The sequence below is a fragment of the Mesocricetus auratus genome, unplaced genomic scaffold (genome assembly GCF_017639785.1).
Source record: "Mesocricetus auratus isolate SY011 unplaced genomic scaffold, BCM_Maur_2.0 Super-Scaffold_100004, whole genome shotgun sequence".
Lineage (NCBI taxonomy): Eukaryota > Metazoa > Chordata > Mammalia > Rodentia > Cricetidae > Mesocricetus > Mesocricetus auratus.
This window is the reverse complement of record NW_024429189.1, coordinates 34,646,733-34,662,146: the sequence shown is the minus strand read 5'-3', so window position 1 is coordinate 34,662,146 and position 15,414 is coordinate 34,646,733. Positions and strand designations below refer to the sequence as shown.

The window sequence follows — 15,414 nt, the reverse complement described above, 5'->3', positions numbered from 1 at the left end:
GGAGAAGCAGGCCAAAGCTGAGTGACCTAATGTGTGCGTCTTGATTTTTCTCAGCTTAGCTATTTATTCTGGGTTGCATATAACCAATGTAGTCTGTTCCCTGGTTGTTGCTATAAATGTTTCCATTTACTCGTTGATGTTATATATATTTCTCCAATCATACTGTGTACACACTGTAAGCAAAGCTTCTGTCTTAATCTCTGCTCTACTCCTGGCACCTTGGTAATGCTATATCTCATAGTATTGGGTAGTAAGCTGGTTTTAGTAAATGAGTAGATTTTCTTAATCACTATGCTACACTACCCATTTCTACAGTGGGTATGGGGCTTTGGTTCTGCCATCTAAGGACCTCCAAGTCAGCTGGGGAAAAGAATGTAAATAAGCGTGACACAGCATAGTAAATACAGTAAAACATACATGTACACTGTAAAAGTAAAAGGGACAATAAAGGGCAGCACAAGGAAGGTGAGCTTCTAAGACAGAAAGCGGAATTATTCACTTGCTTATTTGACTTCAGAGTGTCAGAGAAGAAAGTGATGCTCAAGCCGCAAATGGGAGAACGGACATGCCAGGAAGGATTTGCAGCAAACTCGAGGAAGCAGCACAGTGGAAGAGTGCTCAGGGGCTTCGTGTGAGAATTCCCAGGCCTGGACGCTTCGTGCTTCACAGTAATGAAGAAGCCTAAGTTACGATTGCTCATTCTAACATCTGGAAGGTGTCAGGGGGAAAGAAATTAAATGATGATCAAAATGGGAATGAATTGTTCTCCTAAATGCTAATTCTGGAAAACAATATTCTAAAAAGAATGATTTAGACAGATGGTCTCAGCGAAGAGGATAAATGAGAGCATTGAATGCGAAACTACTGACTGGGTTCATGAGAGAGAAAGCTAACTGTTTTTCTAATGAACTCTATCTGGAGCAGCTAAAAGCGAGGCACAGAGGCCTATGTCCTCTGCTCGGATGGCCCCTGTTCCCTCAACCCCCACATCACAGCTGGAAAGCCCAATGCTATTGTCTTGGGGGTTTGTTGTTCTTGTAGAATCCTAAGAACTCACTTTGAAGCTCTGAGAAGGTTCAGCATATACTCTTCACATGAATCAATAGTATCTAATTGATGCATGTGGTTGGATAGCAAAAAGGCTCTGAAAACAGTGACTTCGCTTCTGTTGCACTATGGGTGTGTCCAGGAAGGAGACCAGCGGCTCTCACTGGAAAGGATCCCTGGTGGGAACAGTATTCATAGTGGGGTGAGCAGGAGCCACTGCCCCATTCCTCCTAAGGATCACTGCTTTGACAGGATTCCCCAAACTTAGCTCTGCCTTGCAAAATACAGCCTCCTAGTCAAAACCTGGATAAGAGCAAGACTGTTTATTAAAATACAACCAAACCTTACCTACCCCTTTATGTTTAGCATTAAAGACAGCTCTCTACCCCGAGATACTAAGACCTTTTTTTTTTTAAATTTATATCATGATGCATGTTGGACTTAAAAGAATTGAGGTTTGTTTGCTTGCTTGGCTCTCCTTCTGCTTTCTTTTTGTTCTACTGCTTAGTATGAACAAACCGATCAAGAGCCCCAAAGCTACTGTAATCTTCATGTGCATCTATGCAAAGAACACATGAGAGTCGAGAGTGGACAACATAACACATTCCTGTACACTGGTACATCTGTTGTTTGGGTACTAGTAAACACGATTGTATGGGGGTGGGGAATCCAGGCCAACAAGGTTCCTGCCCCATAGACTCAGTGGGAAGAACTGGGGATATTTAACACTACAGAACAAAAATACATAGAAATCATAAACTATTTTTACATTTGTGCAGCCCTATAAGCACTGCTTCTACATGTGCAGAGTTCAGAAAATAAACACATTTTGTGCTCCACATTGTATATTTGGGGTGAAAGGCAAGGGATATTGCAGCAGACTTCTCTGTGGAAAAAGGACCCCCCTGCATTAAAGACACAAAGATAAAATCCACTATTTTAACAAAATAGTGTACTCTGGGTAACCAGAGACGGATACTTCAGGCTGGCATGACAAGACACATATTGAATAAAAGAATTCCTAGTTGTGTGGTATGGGGTAAGAAAGATGAGCCAGGTTTAAGGTCTTTGGCAAATTGAAGAAAAACATTCATAACACTTCGATACCTCATCAATCTTATAGTTCTTCAGTTTATTAGCTATGACCTTCAGGTGGCAAATTAAAACCAATTTGATCACTTCAGCCAGAACTTGTGCAACATAATGAGGCCTTATAGCTCAATAAATAAGTCGTCTGAAATCTTAAGAAGTCTTTGGGATCCATATCGCCACAAAAGTCATCAGAAAGAACAGTACCAACATCTGAACCATATCCTTTCTAAAACGCATCCTTCCTTCTGGCTTAGATCAATATTGTCTCTTCCAGTGTCAAATAATAAGCCAGGATGCATTCAGCAGCATTCTGGTAAATACTTAAGCAATCAACACTGTGAAGGCATGGTTATCCTTCCTCGTGGTTAACAAGTTCTGGGGCTTAAATATTCCCTTCCTAGCTAATTTTGAGGTACAATAGGGAAGAATGAAAATATAACTCATTCCAGTGAGTGACATCACTGGGTGTACTCCACATTAAATCAGAAGAATGCATGCAGTATTTCTCCTGGATTAAAAAAGGTAACATTACTTGCACAGGAAGAACATAAAGATGTGATTACATATGCTTGATTGTTCCCTGTCAACTAAAGTACTGAATATTTTGAAAGAGCGTATTTGTAAGTGCATTATCATACACAGAGTAGAAACCCACCCTGTCAGTCTCCATCACTTTGCTTAGGTATACTTTCTCTGTATTTGTCAAAATAGGTTGTGTATGTGTGATCAGACAGGAAAAGTACTTGGCACAGCAACATTTTGCATTTGGTACTGAAGCTTGCTTCTGTTTAAGATGCATTATAGAAGCTTTGCTACTTAGTGTGTTCAGCAGCAGTCTCTACAGAGTGTAACAGTGAAGTTCTGAACAGTAATTAGCTTTAAGCCACACCATGACCAACATGATAAGCCATATCTGCAAATGAACTGCACTATAAGGAAGAAAATTAGAACCGCATCTAAAAATGTTGAAACTGTGGGTTGAAGAGATAATTCACCCAGCACTTACAAGTGCCCAATCCAATGTATTTCCAAGGACATCTAAATTCTTTACCTGAATAAGCAATCCCAAGACTTTGGGGGAGATGCAGAGAGCTGAGCTGGAGGTGAAGTGGAAAATGTTGCCTGGGTGAGTCACTAAATGAATACAGTACTCATTACTCTGAGATTTTGAGTGAGAAAGATTTAGATGGACATGTTATTAGAGGATTCATCATTAAAAGCTGGCCACTGTCTTTGCTTTAAATTTGGAAAGAGGTGTCAGTAATCAAGCATGACTCATGAGCACACAATGAAGAAACTGAGAAGGGTGTGTAACCCAGGAGAGCAGCTAGAGATGGTACCCAAATGTGGAAGAACGGAGCTTTGATCCCAGGAAGTAAAGGAAGAGTGGTTTGTTTGTAGAAACACTGGCAAGGAGAGGGAGGTCACATATGCACAATCTACACTCAGTTTCTCAGAACAAGGTGGTAGAGTCCTCTAGGATGAGACAACTAGGACACCAACCCTCGGGGGAACCTGCAAACAGCTGCTGAATGCATTTCCCAGAAACAAGAGAGATAGGAATAAAGGCCAATGCAATTGTTCAACAGTGTGCTGTGGATTATTAAATCTAAGCACTTAATTTGCAAAGGAGTATAGTATTACGATGACTGCATTGATTACCATGAAGTGTGTGACATCTGAATGGGCTTGACAGGAAAAGGAAAACTGTACTCTGTAATTTAGAAACCAAAAGCTACTTATTTCTTCTAGGAATACACATTTTATTCAATTAGTTTTCTCCATTACTTATTTATAGTCAATGTGTGGAACATCCACGGTGCCAACAAAAAACGATAGACTTGAAAGCCTCCAATAAAATTGGATTTGTTCTACAAATCTAAGTATCTACCTCTATATAATTTCTTGATATCTATATAACTTGTAACTCAGGAAATGAATTACCAAATTAAAAGCAATTTTATAGTCAAAAACTAAATTTCTATTCTTGATTTATTTCCAATATGTTTATTATAAGGAAACTTCTAGACGCATGTATAAATAGCTCCTCTGTTTGGAGCTCAGCAGATACCCTGGGAAATTCAGAGGCAATTGTGTGTGAGGACTTTATCATTGCTGTATAAGGCCTTTGTCTTTTCAAATAAGCCTAGTGAGTTACTGTGACTCCAACAGGAGGGTTTGGGAAAGGTTCAATGTGTCAGATGCTGCTTCAGAGATCCCTCCACAGGGAGTTTACAGACACTCCCAGAATACCATCTCAGGAAAAATCCATTTGGACTAAGTGTCCCTCTCTTCCTCTCCCTCCCCTACCCAGGTCTCAACAAGGCTTTATTAATTCCCCTACTCCATTTGGAGCTGACAATCCTGCTTCTGCCTCTGGAGTGCAAAGAACACAGGTGTGTGTCACCATGCCCAGCAGCAAAGCTTATCATTAACAATCCTTTCTCTCCTCTTTGGACCGCCCTTCTGCTGCAAGGCTTCTCTGTTGCTCCCGCTCAAAGCCATGGAATTAATTTTGCCACATTTCCTCCACAGAGGAATTTATACTTGGGAACAAATGTGTTAAAAGAAAAATTCCTAGCATCAGTGAAATTTTTGGCACAACTATCATTTTGTGCTAGTTAAATTGGGATTGGGGATAATTAAACCTTAGACAAGTATAATTCATGACACTATTTTTTTTAAAACATGAAACTTAATGCTAAGAGAATTGCAGTGAAAACACACAGGCTTTCCCTCTTACATATTTTAGAATCCCTATCCACACTGCTGTGAGGTTTTAGTCTCACGTAACATGTGTTTCTGAGTATATGTGTACTAAGTCCAGAGAGGCTAAGCTCAGATCACTGCGGAATCCCCAACTGTTAGCTTCATGGTCATTTGGAAGAGGGGATGCAAACCAAAGTAAAGGCTACATGTTTTCATATGAAAATGAAACCACAGGGATGGCACCCACCAGCATGACACCTGCTGGCCTGTCCACTTGTCCACACCTACCCCTAAGCACGATTTCACCAAAGAGTCACCAAGAGCGCTCTTTTCATTTCTTCTTTTCTTGCTGTTTGTTATGCCTCTGGGAAAGAGGCATAAGAATTACAGCGTCAGAGTAGCTCACTGTTTCATGTGGGGAAGGCTGCTTGCTGTGGCTTGCAGTTCCTTCAGAGAATCACATGCACGACCTCCTGGCAAGTCTTCCGTTCTTAGATGATTTACAGTCACTCAGCTGTTAGAATCAATTGCACACTCTGGAAAAGGGCAGGGTGGCCTTCCTATATGGGGTAGTCAATCAATTTAATAAGGACCAAAACAATAACAACCAGTTTCCTACTAGGTGAGGTATTTTTTTCAGTTATGTTCTGATGATTTTATCCCATTGATTCTTGGTGAGGATTCACTCAGTCACATGTATAAAATACTTAGCAAATAAAAATCACCTAGCGATTGGCAGCCATTACCATTGATTCATTAATATTTGAACTTGGAATCTGATGTCATCTCTGGGGAGGGAGTGGAGTTGGTTTGCTGAGAAAGGCTGGAGTTCAGAAGCCAAGCTAATAATCATTGCTAAACTAAGTACATGAAAATCAATCAGAAAGACAAAAACAACCAAGATAAGGAACTTGCAGTGAAACTTGACAAAGATATTGGCCAAAGGAATGTGAGACTTCCCCGAGCCTGACTTGTGTCCTGCACAGTTTACCTTATTGTCTTTGCATGCAATTGAGAGCAGGCATATAAACAGAAAAGACAAGTGAGGCAGATGTATGTTTATCTTGAGGCATATGCCACACCTCTGCTAATTGATTTCTTAAATAAGGTAAAGGTGGCAAAGATTCTGATAGTGCTTCAGGAACACAATGAGCGAGTTTATGGGGACTGCTCCAGAAATACTCTCTTTGTCATTAGGTATCAGGGGGACAATGTTTTTATAGATTAACAGGTGGTCAGTCAGTGCATCTTCTGCATTTCATTTTTCTCCAGACTAGATGCTGTCCCCACACCTCTTGACACCATAAACATCCTTCAACTCCCATATGGGAAGAAGACCACGCTGTCTAGCCTCACCGCCACATGTAACCCACTGGTTTGACTGGACAACCCTTCTCTCTTACCATGGCCTTCTTCACCTTCAAAATATTATCACATAGTTATATGACTGCCCTATTACAACAATTCCAACCCATGCTTAAGACTCGTGGTAACGTTTGCTTTCCTGAAGGTGAAGAGAGACAGACACTTTAATGTGGCTCCACAGCCTCATTCATGTAACTCACTCGCCTCGGGTCCAGCAAACGCCCCTTGCCATCCTTTGTGCCTAGTCTCTAGCTCAGATCTTCTCTCCCTTCTTTTGGTGCATTCTTAGATTTCTTGGCCACATCTGATTCCTGTCAAAGACTTTCATAACACCTTACAACCTTCTTATGTAGCCTTGAATGAAATTTTGATGCAATTTCCTTTGACTACTTGATTCAAGTTCCCCTGGATAGGGAACCACATCTATGTTTAGTTTCCTGCTAGCGCCAGTCCAAGAACACCCATAAGGCATGCAAGATGTAATAATATATACACATATACAGTGGTAAATATTTGTGGAATTGGATGAATAAATAATGTTAGATAAGTATCCCATGAATAGAGTATACTTAGTGCTTTATAAGAAGAAAGAAAATAATGGAAACAGAAGAAAAAGATTTCATGGGTAGCTTGCCTGCCGTGTAAAATAGTCTGGTCCATGAATAAGAACGGTTAGTTCGGATGCTGCAAGAATATGATATTTTTGCAAAAAAGCGAACTGATGTGTCACCTTTAGCTTTAGAGAGTTGAGCTTCTCCTCCCTGAGGTGTTCTCTCAGCATCTCCCGGTGCAGCCGTTCCTGCTCCCTTGCGAACTCGCCCAGGGTGTACTGGCGCACACTGTTGTGGCGGCTGGACATGCCCAGGGTGCTGCCCCCCTGGCTGGGCACACTGGTGAAGCCCTGCCTCCTGGTGAAGTAGTACACGGTGACGCAACTGAAGTGCACATTCTTCGTCCTCAGCCGCTTCTCTCTTTTAAGGATGGAGGAAGCTGGAAGAGAAAGAAACCGGTCAGTGAAGCCCAGAGCAGCTGCTCCCAGGTGAGACCAAGAAAACCCCTGGATCCAGAGTCCACTGAGGATCAGAATGCTTGGAGCCTTGCTGACTTGAAAACTACCGAGTTTTCCTCAGAGCTGGCAAACGGGCCTTTTCATTTCCTTTCTTACAATTTTTTTTCTAGGCAGAGTAGAGTAGGTTTTAAATGTTTCTGTAATGGCTGTTGAAGCAAACTTCTGGATAACTGCCAGTTATTTTTGGAATTAGTAGCAGAATTTAATTCCTTTATTTCCTTGAATCCCTTGAGCCTTTGCTTTCTGGATTTCACACAGGTAATATTATATTATGATCAGAAAAGCTACAATCTTTAACCCTCCATACTTTCAGTATCATTTTTTAGAGTATGCTTTGCATAAAAATAACCCAACTATCAATTCTATATGGAGAGATACTTATTGCCCAGCCTAGACACAGGGATGTGGGGGATGGAGAGGTGCCTTGGTCCCACCTCAATGAGATAATGGGCAGTCCTAGTAGACCTCCTAGGGGAGGCAGGACTTACCCTCTCTAAGGAGAGGTAGGAGGGAGGGTGGAGTGGGAGGAGACAAGGGAGGGGGAACTGGGATTGGAATGTTAAAAATAAATTAATTAGAAAATAAAAAAATATCAAATAAATGAAAGAAACAATTTTTAGTAGTCTATAGAATAGAAAGGTGGTTATAGGGCACAAAAAGTTATTTAGTATTTTATAAAGAATAAGAATAAAGGCACTGAAGGGTTCCAAAACAAAGAAATGGCAAGTGCTTATGGAAATGCTATTTATAGTCAATGGGTAATTACACACTATATAGATATATGTATTGAAAGAACTGGCTGTTCACTGTGGATATGAAAAATTGTCACATGTCAATAGAGATGTATTGCTTATAACACTGAAAAGGTAAAATAACCCAAAGTAATAAACAAAATCCATGAAAACAGCTTACTGACACTACTTAGATATTTTAACAACTTAAATCTAACATAGCTTTTATTAGGTAAAATAGAATCTGCCTTTTAAATAACATTATAGACAATACTATTATAATACAAATATTGAGATAACTAAAAATCCCACAGAATATTTCAGAACTGCTTTATCTTCATATTTTTTATTTAACAAACTCTGTATGCTCTCATATACAACAGGGATGTTACACAATGGAATTGCCAAATCAAATTAATTAATGTATTCATATCCTTGTATATTTTTATGTGTTGATGATTAGAACCATTCTTATCAGTTGTGGGGACAGAAGAATGGACTGAGCAATGAGGAGTTTGTGTACTCTGTAAGACTGAGCAAAAGAGAGCCATATGCTATCAACAGGACCTCCCAAAGTTGGACCACAGGATGAGCTATGTGGAGGAACCCTTTTATTCCATTGTAGAGCAGCCCAGACTTAGGGAGACCAAGTGACTTTGTTTAATATAATAATGTTCAAAGCAAACTTAAACCTAAAAAACCCAAATTTTATGTCATATGATAAGTTGGCTTATGACTTAGAAAGGAAGACTATCACCCAATAGAAAGAAACACATCTTGGCTGTTAGGGGTCTGGTGTCTATGTCCTTCCTGCTCAGGCACATTGAAGTCCTTTAGAATACAATACTTTTGGAAACAGGATACTTATATAGTCATTAAAAGAAAAAAAGCCTTTTATTAATTTTATGGGGTGGGTGGTTTGGGTACCCTTTTGTCAGGCTTGGTGGTAAGCTCCTTAGGCTCCTTTCTTGTTTTCTACTATTTCACAACTTCAGAACAGAATTCCTGAATGTAAATGCTTTTACAGGTGTATTTTACTTAGTTACTTGCATATTCTTGAAAATTATTTATTGCAGCATCCTTATATACTTGGCAGTAGAGACAGTTTTTAACTTTGAAAGATGTTGCTCTGCTTCATAACACTAAGCTTAAATCATCGCAAAACAGAGAAGAATGTCAAGATATAAGACATCACCATACGAAGCAGAGTTTTGCCTCCAGATCAGAAGCCCTCATCTGACACTGACTGACAACAGGTGAAGTAGCACCCTCTGGAGTTTAGGGGAAACTTTCCACCTTTTTGCTCTGGTTATCATTAAAACGATACTCTTAAGACATTATCCTTAGAAGTCATAACTGTAGGGACCAGGGGAAGTGTTTAATATACTCATTTAGGGTTATTATCATAAATCACCACTGATAATTTGTGGCTTATGTTTTTAGAAAATCAGTGCCTCTCTAGACAAATGATTTTTTAACAATGTATTATTCACCCATTTGGATGTATCTACCATGTTATCCTTTCCCCAAAGCTAAATTAATGACCCTGTTTGGAGACTGTTGTGAGACTGGCAATGTGGAAGGGGGCAGACACTCTTCAGCTGTGTCCTGGGTAGGACTATCACTGTAAGAGTGCATTAGGAATTGTGCCACCTGCTGTATGCTGGTGGTTACAGTGCACACATATGCTGATTGGTTGCTTTAATAATAAACAGCACTGTAAGACAAAGATCTAAAAGCTGATAGAAAGCTTTAAAATGCTCAAAATTCAGTCTATGGACATTTCTGTGGGTTTCTAGAATGTTAGGAGACACCCAGGACCCATTCTGATGATTAAATCAGAGCCCCGGCATGGGCCATTAGGAGGCATTTCTTGCCTCCAGACTTCACTATGACTAACTTCACAAGATGGAACCATTAAAAAAAAAAAGGAGAAGAATCTGTGTTCTTCAAGCCTGGAAAAAAGACTAGATTCATTCAGCACATCTGCCTTAGGGAATCTGATCATCGCTGACATACCCATCTAGTCATTCGTGCCCCTGAGAGAATGAATGAACCTCACTTTGTATGTCTATTGTGTTGGTGTAAGCTTTACTGCAGTAGGGTCAAGAGCAAGAAAAAGAAAGCCAAGATTGTGGCTTTTAGTGCTGCTTTCAAAAAGGGCAGTTTTCATATTCCACACCAATTTGAAGCGTCTATCGGTTTATTTCCTTTCATTCAACCACAAATTGCCACCAGAATAAAAAAAGCATCTAAGCACAATGACACCACATCCACCTCCCAGGAGACAGCTCTTAGGAGCACCCTAGAGCCTTTGTGGCAAAGAGAGACACTCTCTCAAAACCAAAACAGCAAAACCCCAAAGGTTGGAAAATGGTTGAACTCATTACATCGAGGTAAGAATACAGATAAATCACAGAATCTACAGCATGTTATATAAAGGAAGAACTCATAAATACAGTGAATTGAAAATGTAAAGTCAAACCCAAGAATTAGATCACAATTGACCACATTTAAAAGAAGAAATTGCTCTGATTAGACAAATATTCTGCATTTTCTGACCCTACACAAAACACGAGCTAAAACAAACAAACAAACAAACAAAAACTAGGTGTTGAGGCACATACCTGTGATCCTAGCACTTAAGAGGTGGAGGTAGGATGATCAGAAGTTCAAGGCCACCCTGGTTTACATAGTGAGTTCCAGGCCATAGTTTATTTTCTTGAGATCTTGCCTCAAGGAAATAAAAGAAAGGAAGAAAGACAGAGAGTAGGAGGGATGGAGGGAGGGAAGGAGGGAAGGAGGAAGGGAGAGAGGGAGAAAGGAAGGAAGAAAGGAAGGAAGAGGGAGAGTACAAGAGAAAGAAAGAGAAAGAGAGAGGGGGGGAGGGAGGGAGTAAGGAAGGGAGGAAGGAAGAAGGAAATAAAAAAAGAAGGAAAGAGAGAAACAGAGAGGGAGAGAGAGGGAGGGAGGAAGGAAAGAAGCAAGCAAAGAAAGAAAAGAAGTAAGAAAGAAAAGGAGAGAGGGAGGAAGGAAGGAATGAAAGAAGGAAGTAAGGAAATAATTATTGTCTACAGTCAAACTACCTGGGACATACATAATTGTAAATGGAGTTCTTAATTGGGGGGGGAAAGGCAGAGAAAGAGTCATCAGAGAGACTCCGTGTAGCCACCACAGGAGTAATATCTGGGAGTATTACGAGTAAGCCACAACCTTGTGGCAATATATAGCTTAATAGAAATGGGTTAATAACTAAAGGAGAGCTAGCCAATAAGGAGCCTGAGCCATAGGCCAAACAGTATATAATTAATATACGCCTCGGTGTGTTTATTTGGGACTAAATGGCTGTGGGACCGAGAAGGCCAAAAACTCCGTCTACACGAAATCTTGCCAGAAGATGAGCAAATCAATGTATGAAAGTTAGAAAATCAATCAACTAAGGCTGAATCATACTAGGCTCTAAGAAATTTCAACTGATTTTGTTCTATTCCATGAATTGTGTGAAGGGGAGAACACAGAGTCGGGTGGGTAGGGAGCTGGGGGATGATCTGTGAGGAGCTGGGGAAGAAAGATGAATATGACTTCTGTTGAAAGTATCAAAAACTAATCAAGACATTACTGAAAAAGAAAAAAGCCACAAAGCATCCAGTCTTTATATGCTGAATACATCCTCAAGACTCCGAGAGCGTCTATTATTTTTTCCTGATTAATTTGATTTGTAAATAAGTCATTCATCAACACCAGCAGCATGCACCTCTTCCCCTGGTGATTTCTGCACATACAACCCACACAGTGTCCAGATGAACCTCTGGACCAAGGAGTTCACTCCAGACAGCTATACAGAACAAACGCTCTTAAAGCAATGCAGGCACTGTCATCAATCTCTCTGCCTTACTTCTGGCAATGATAACCATCACAAAGTCTTGCTGGAGGTGGGAGCAGGAAGTGGGGCTGTGTATTATGACGCTAAATTTAGCACATGGAAGTTGAAAGCTCAAAGTCCAGTCTTACGTTAAACTAATGGAAAATTTAACTATATCTTTCAGGGTCCGCATCAACAATACACTTTTATCTCCTATGCTAGCTACTCAAAAGGAAAATGCCAGCGAACTGTTAAGTCCACACCTTGATTTATTTTCCGACTTTGGGCAAATCTGGTTAGACACAAAATGAAAATGCTAAAACCATCATGGTTGGGTTTTATTGTTGTTGTTGTTAGGAAAACCCAGGCCAAAAAGTGTGTGTGTGTGTGTGTGTTTAAATGACACAGGTAAAATTGGTGTGGGATTGTAAAGTGTGAACATTGGCACTTACACTTTGAAGGGAAGATACAATTACTCAACTGGGAGGATTAGCTTACAGAGACTCCAACTTCACATATAAGACCATGTGAAAAAGACAAGTGCCCTTTAAGGCAGGCAAAGACACTGTGTATACATGCTAAAAAAATAACAACAACAACAAAAAACCCAAAGGGGTAGGAACAGAAATGCATGGAAAGCTGACCCTGGAGGCTGCCTGACAAAAGCTTTGTTTAAGATCATGAGCATGCCTGTCACGTCCTCATCCATTCACTGCGCCAGCTCCAGCGGCAGGAGCTGGCAGGAGATCTGCACGGAGGGGCCAGCTCTCCTCTGTCTCTCTGGACAGGCACAGCCCAGGGTGTTCAGCACTCTGCAGACTGCATTTTCCTTTATGTTGCCAGTGCAATGGAGCAGTCATCTATTGATAGTCTCAGCTTGGTACATAAGACAGCTTTCTGCTCAAGATTCTGCTATAAACTCCAAACACTGTAGGTAACAAGGAAATGCCAAGTTGACCATCCAGCCTCCATGCCACGCATAATTAAAATGATTAACCCACAAGAGGTGATAACATTTCAGTAGCTGTTTTTCATCCAAACACTTTTTTTTATTAAGGATACCACTTCCCTGCTTCATAATCCTTGAATAATCATAAAAGCAGGGAAATGTTTTGATCATCCTTGCTAAAACAAAGCAAAATAAGCACTTTAAGGTTATAAAGTTGAAATTAAAAGAGCAAAATATTAAAACAACAACAACAACAACAACAACAAATTTCTTCCTTTTATATCATTGTTATATATAAATTTGCCTGGAATGAATAGGCCCTTTTATATAGATTTGACTTCCCAGAGGGTGTGACATGACTGCCCTATCATTAAAATGTCATTAATATTGGAGACCCAAATTATTAATGTAAAACAAATTTAAATTGTGCCACTAATAGTGTAATGTCTCTTGCTCTCACTTAGATACATGTTTTTCCTTTTGCATCAATTCAGTTACCTAGTCGCTAGTCCAACGAACCATGAATTTTGATACTAAAATTCTGCTACTTCTGCTTCACTTTTATCTTTATAAGTCACTTAAGTGCAGTTTAAACATTAAAATACTCAAGCAAAATATTTGAAGTACAGTATACTATTTAGGTCACAAAATCCGGGTATGCCATTTTGCTTGGCAATGCCCAAAGCTGACCAGAGGTTGGGAATTTATGTTTTTCTTGTTTCCCATATTTAACTAGCCACATGACATTATTTCCATTGAGAACCATCTTTACAGAATCTTAATCAATGCTATTAGTTTTTCCTGCCATCTTTATTAATTGAGATAATACAAATTTCAAGAGAATCAGCATCTTATCAGAGTAATGTTAATAATTACACGTTGAATAAACGCTATTGATGTACCTATTTGTCTTCTATTTTTAAAGGATGCTTCCTTATGGTAAGCATGCAACACCAAAAATAGATGTGAAAACACATTCCTTTCCTAATATCTGCAAAATAATAAATGGTCAAGTGATTTAGTCAATGAAATCTGAATTATAATAGTTGCTATGACATATTATATGAATTGCATTAATGAGCATCTGCACTCTTCAGTTCTTTTATTAATACTTTCAGAATTACATTCCTCTACCTCACAGGAATATTATGAGAAATAATTACTTTCGTGAGAAACCTGAATCACAGATGGAAAATATTGCATGTGCACAGTACTATCTTGGTGATGCTGTTCTTTTATTATCCGGGGAGAAAACAAGTACCACCTCTTCCCCAGCTGGTTTCCTTAATCTCTCACACATGCAATTAAGCATTAAAACTTCATGCCCAGGAAACACATTTTGCGGTCACTAAAGGAACAGTGATTTTTTTTCAAAACACATAAACCCCTGGCTCTAGCTTCATCAGAACCCCAAAATGTATAACCTCAAGACCACGTTGTTTCTTCCTGGGAAAAGGTAGTCCTTACTACACATAAATAATCAGAGCTCTGGCTGCAGTCCAAGGTGTAAGCACTTTCCTCTGCTGTGTCAGCAATTCTCCCGATGTCAAAGACACATTAAAATAAATGGAAACCATATGTCTCCTCAGCAGAACACCAGCGCTCTTACAACCAAGAGGGCAATGCAATTCATTACCACTACTGGAGAAATATTTGGGGGACATGGACCATCTCAGTGTAAAATGAAGCTGCACGAGGCATTCTTACACAATGAATGGAGGAGACGTTTACTATTCTTCAGCTCTGCTAACCTGCTTTACTGTGTTTTACATTTTTTTCAACACCACCATAAGCCACTCCGGTTAGAAGGATTAAACAGCATTTTCCACCTGCTCGATGACTTCCTGAACACTTTTTCATCTGCTCCAACAAGATAGCCCTGTCAAGCCCAATACATCATAATAATCCAGGCCCTAACAGTGCTTAAAAACAACGGAGCAGAGCAGAACAAATCTCCACTGAAATAAAAGCAAGAAAATTCTTCTGAGATCACTTGAAGTTTATTCTGGAGCGCTAGACAGTGTCAAAGACCAGGTCCCCGAGCTTTGAACTCTGTCAGGAATGATGAAAAATGAAAACATGATTTAAAAAAAAAGACCTCATCAGACCTAAAAAGCCCTTGTTAAATGTATTCCAGATTAAAATGTAAATCACTTTAAAGAGCCTAATAGGAGGACACTAATCAGTGGTATTTTACTGGCTGCATATGTCAGGAAATTTTGAAGGAAGTTGAGAAGTTGCAGAGTTAAAGCACAGAGTACAAGGGCAGCTGGGGGGACAGCTGGGGTGGCTGGGAGACCTTCTGTTTCTTGGCTGGCTGTGAGAGATGGGCGCAGGGTTTCAAACATCCAAAACAACAACTTTGAGCTATGACTTTTCTATAAATAAATGTGTACGTGAGTGCATGTGCGTGCGTGCGTGCGTGTGTATGTGTGTGTGTGTCTGTGTGTGTTGATGAGCCTGTGGTTCCTTTTCATAATACCCAGTAGCTTTTATGGCTGAATGTTTATACCATCCAAAAGTTTCTTTGTTGAAATCCTAACATCTAAAGTAACAGTATTCTGTGATGTGTGAATGAGAGATGTCCCAG

General features: G+C 39.9%; 1 protein-coding gene across 10 annotated transcripts in view; it reads right to left on the bottom strand.

Annotated features, from left to right (window-relative positions):
* Csrnp3 (cysteine and serine rich nuclear protein 3) overlaps positions 1-15,414 on the bottom strand; it is a 193,847-nt gene that overhangs the window by 21,997 nt on the left and 156,436 nt on the right. For 9 of the 10 annotated variants that reach the window (XM_021232903.2, XM_040745482.1, XM_040745480.1 and 6 more), the window contains one exon: positions 6,944-7,203. The exons of the other annotated variant lie outside the window; for it this stretch is intronic. In XM_021232903.2, coding sequence (XP_021088562.1) covers positions 6,944-7,203 — 260 coding nt within the window. The remainder of the gene's footprint in view (positions 1-6,943; positions 7,204-15,414) is intronic. 10 annotated transcript variants of the gene reach the window in all.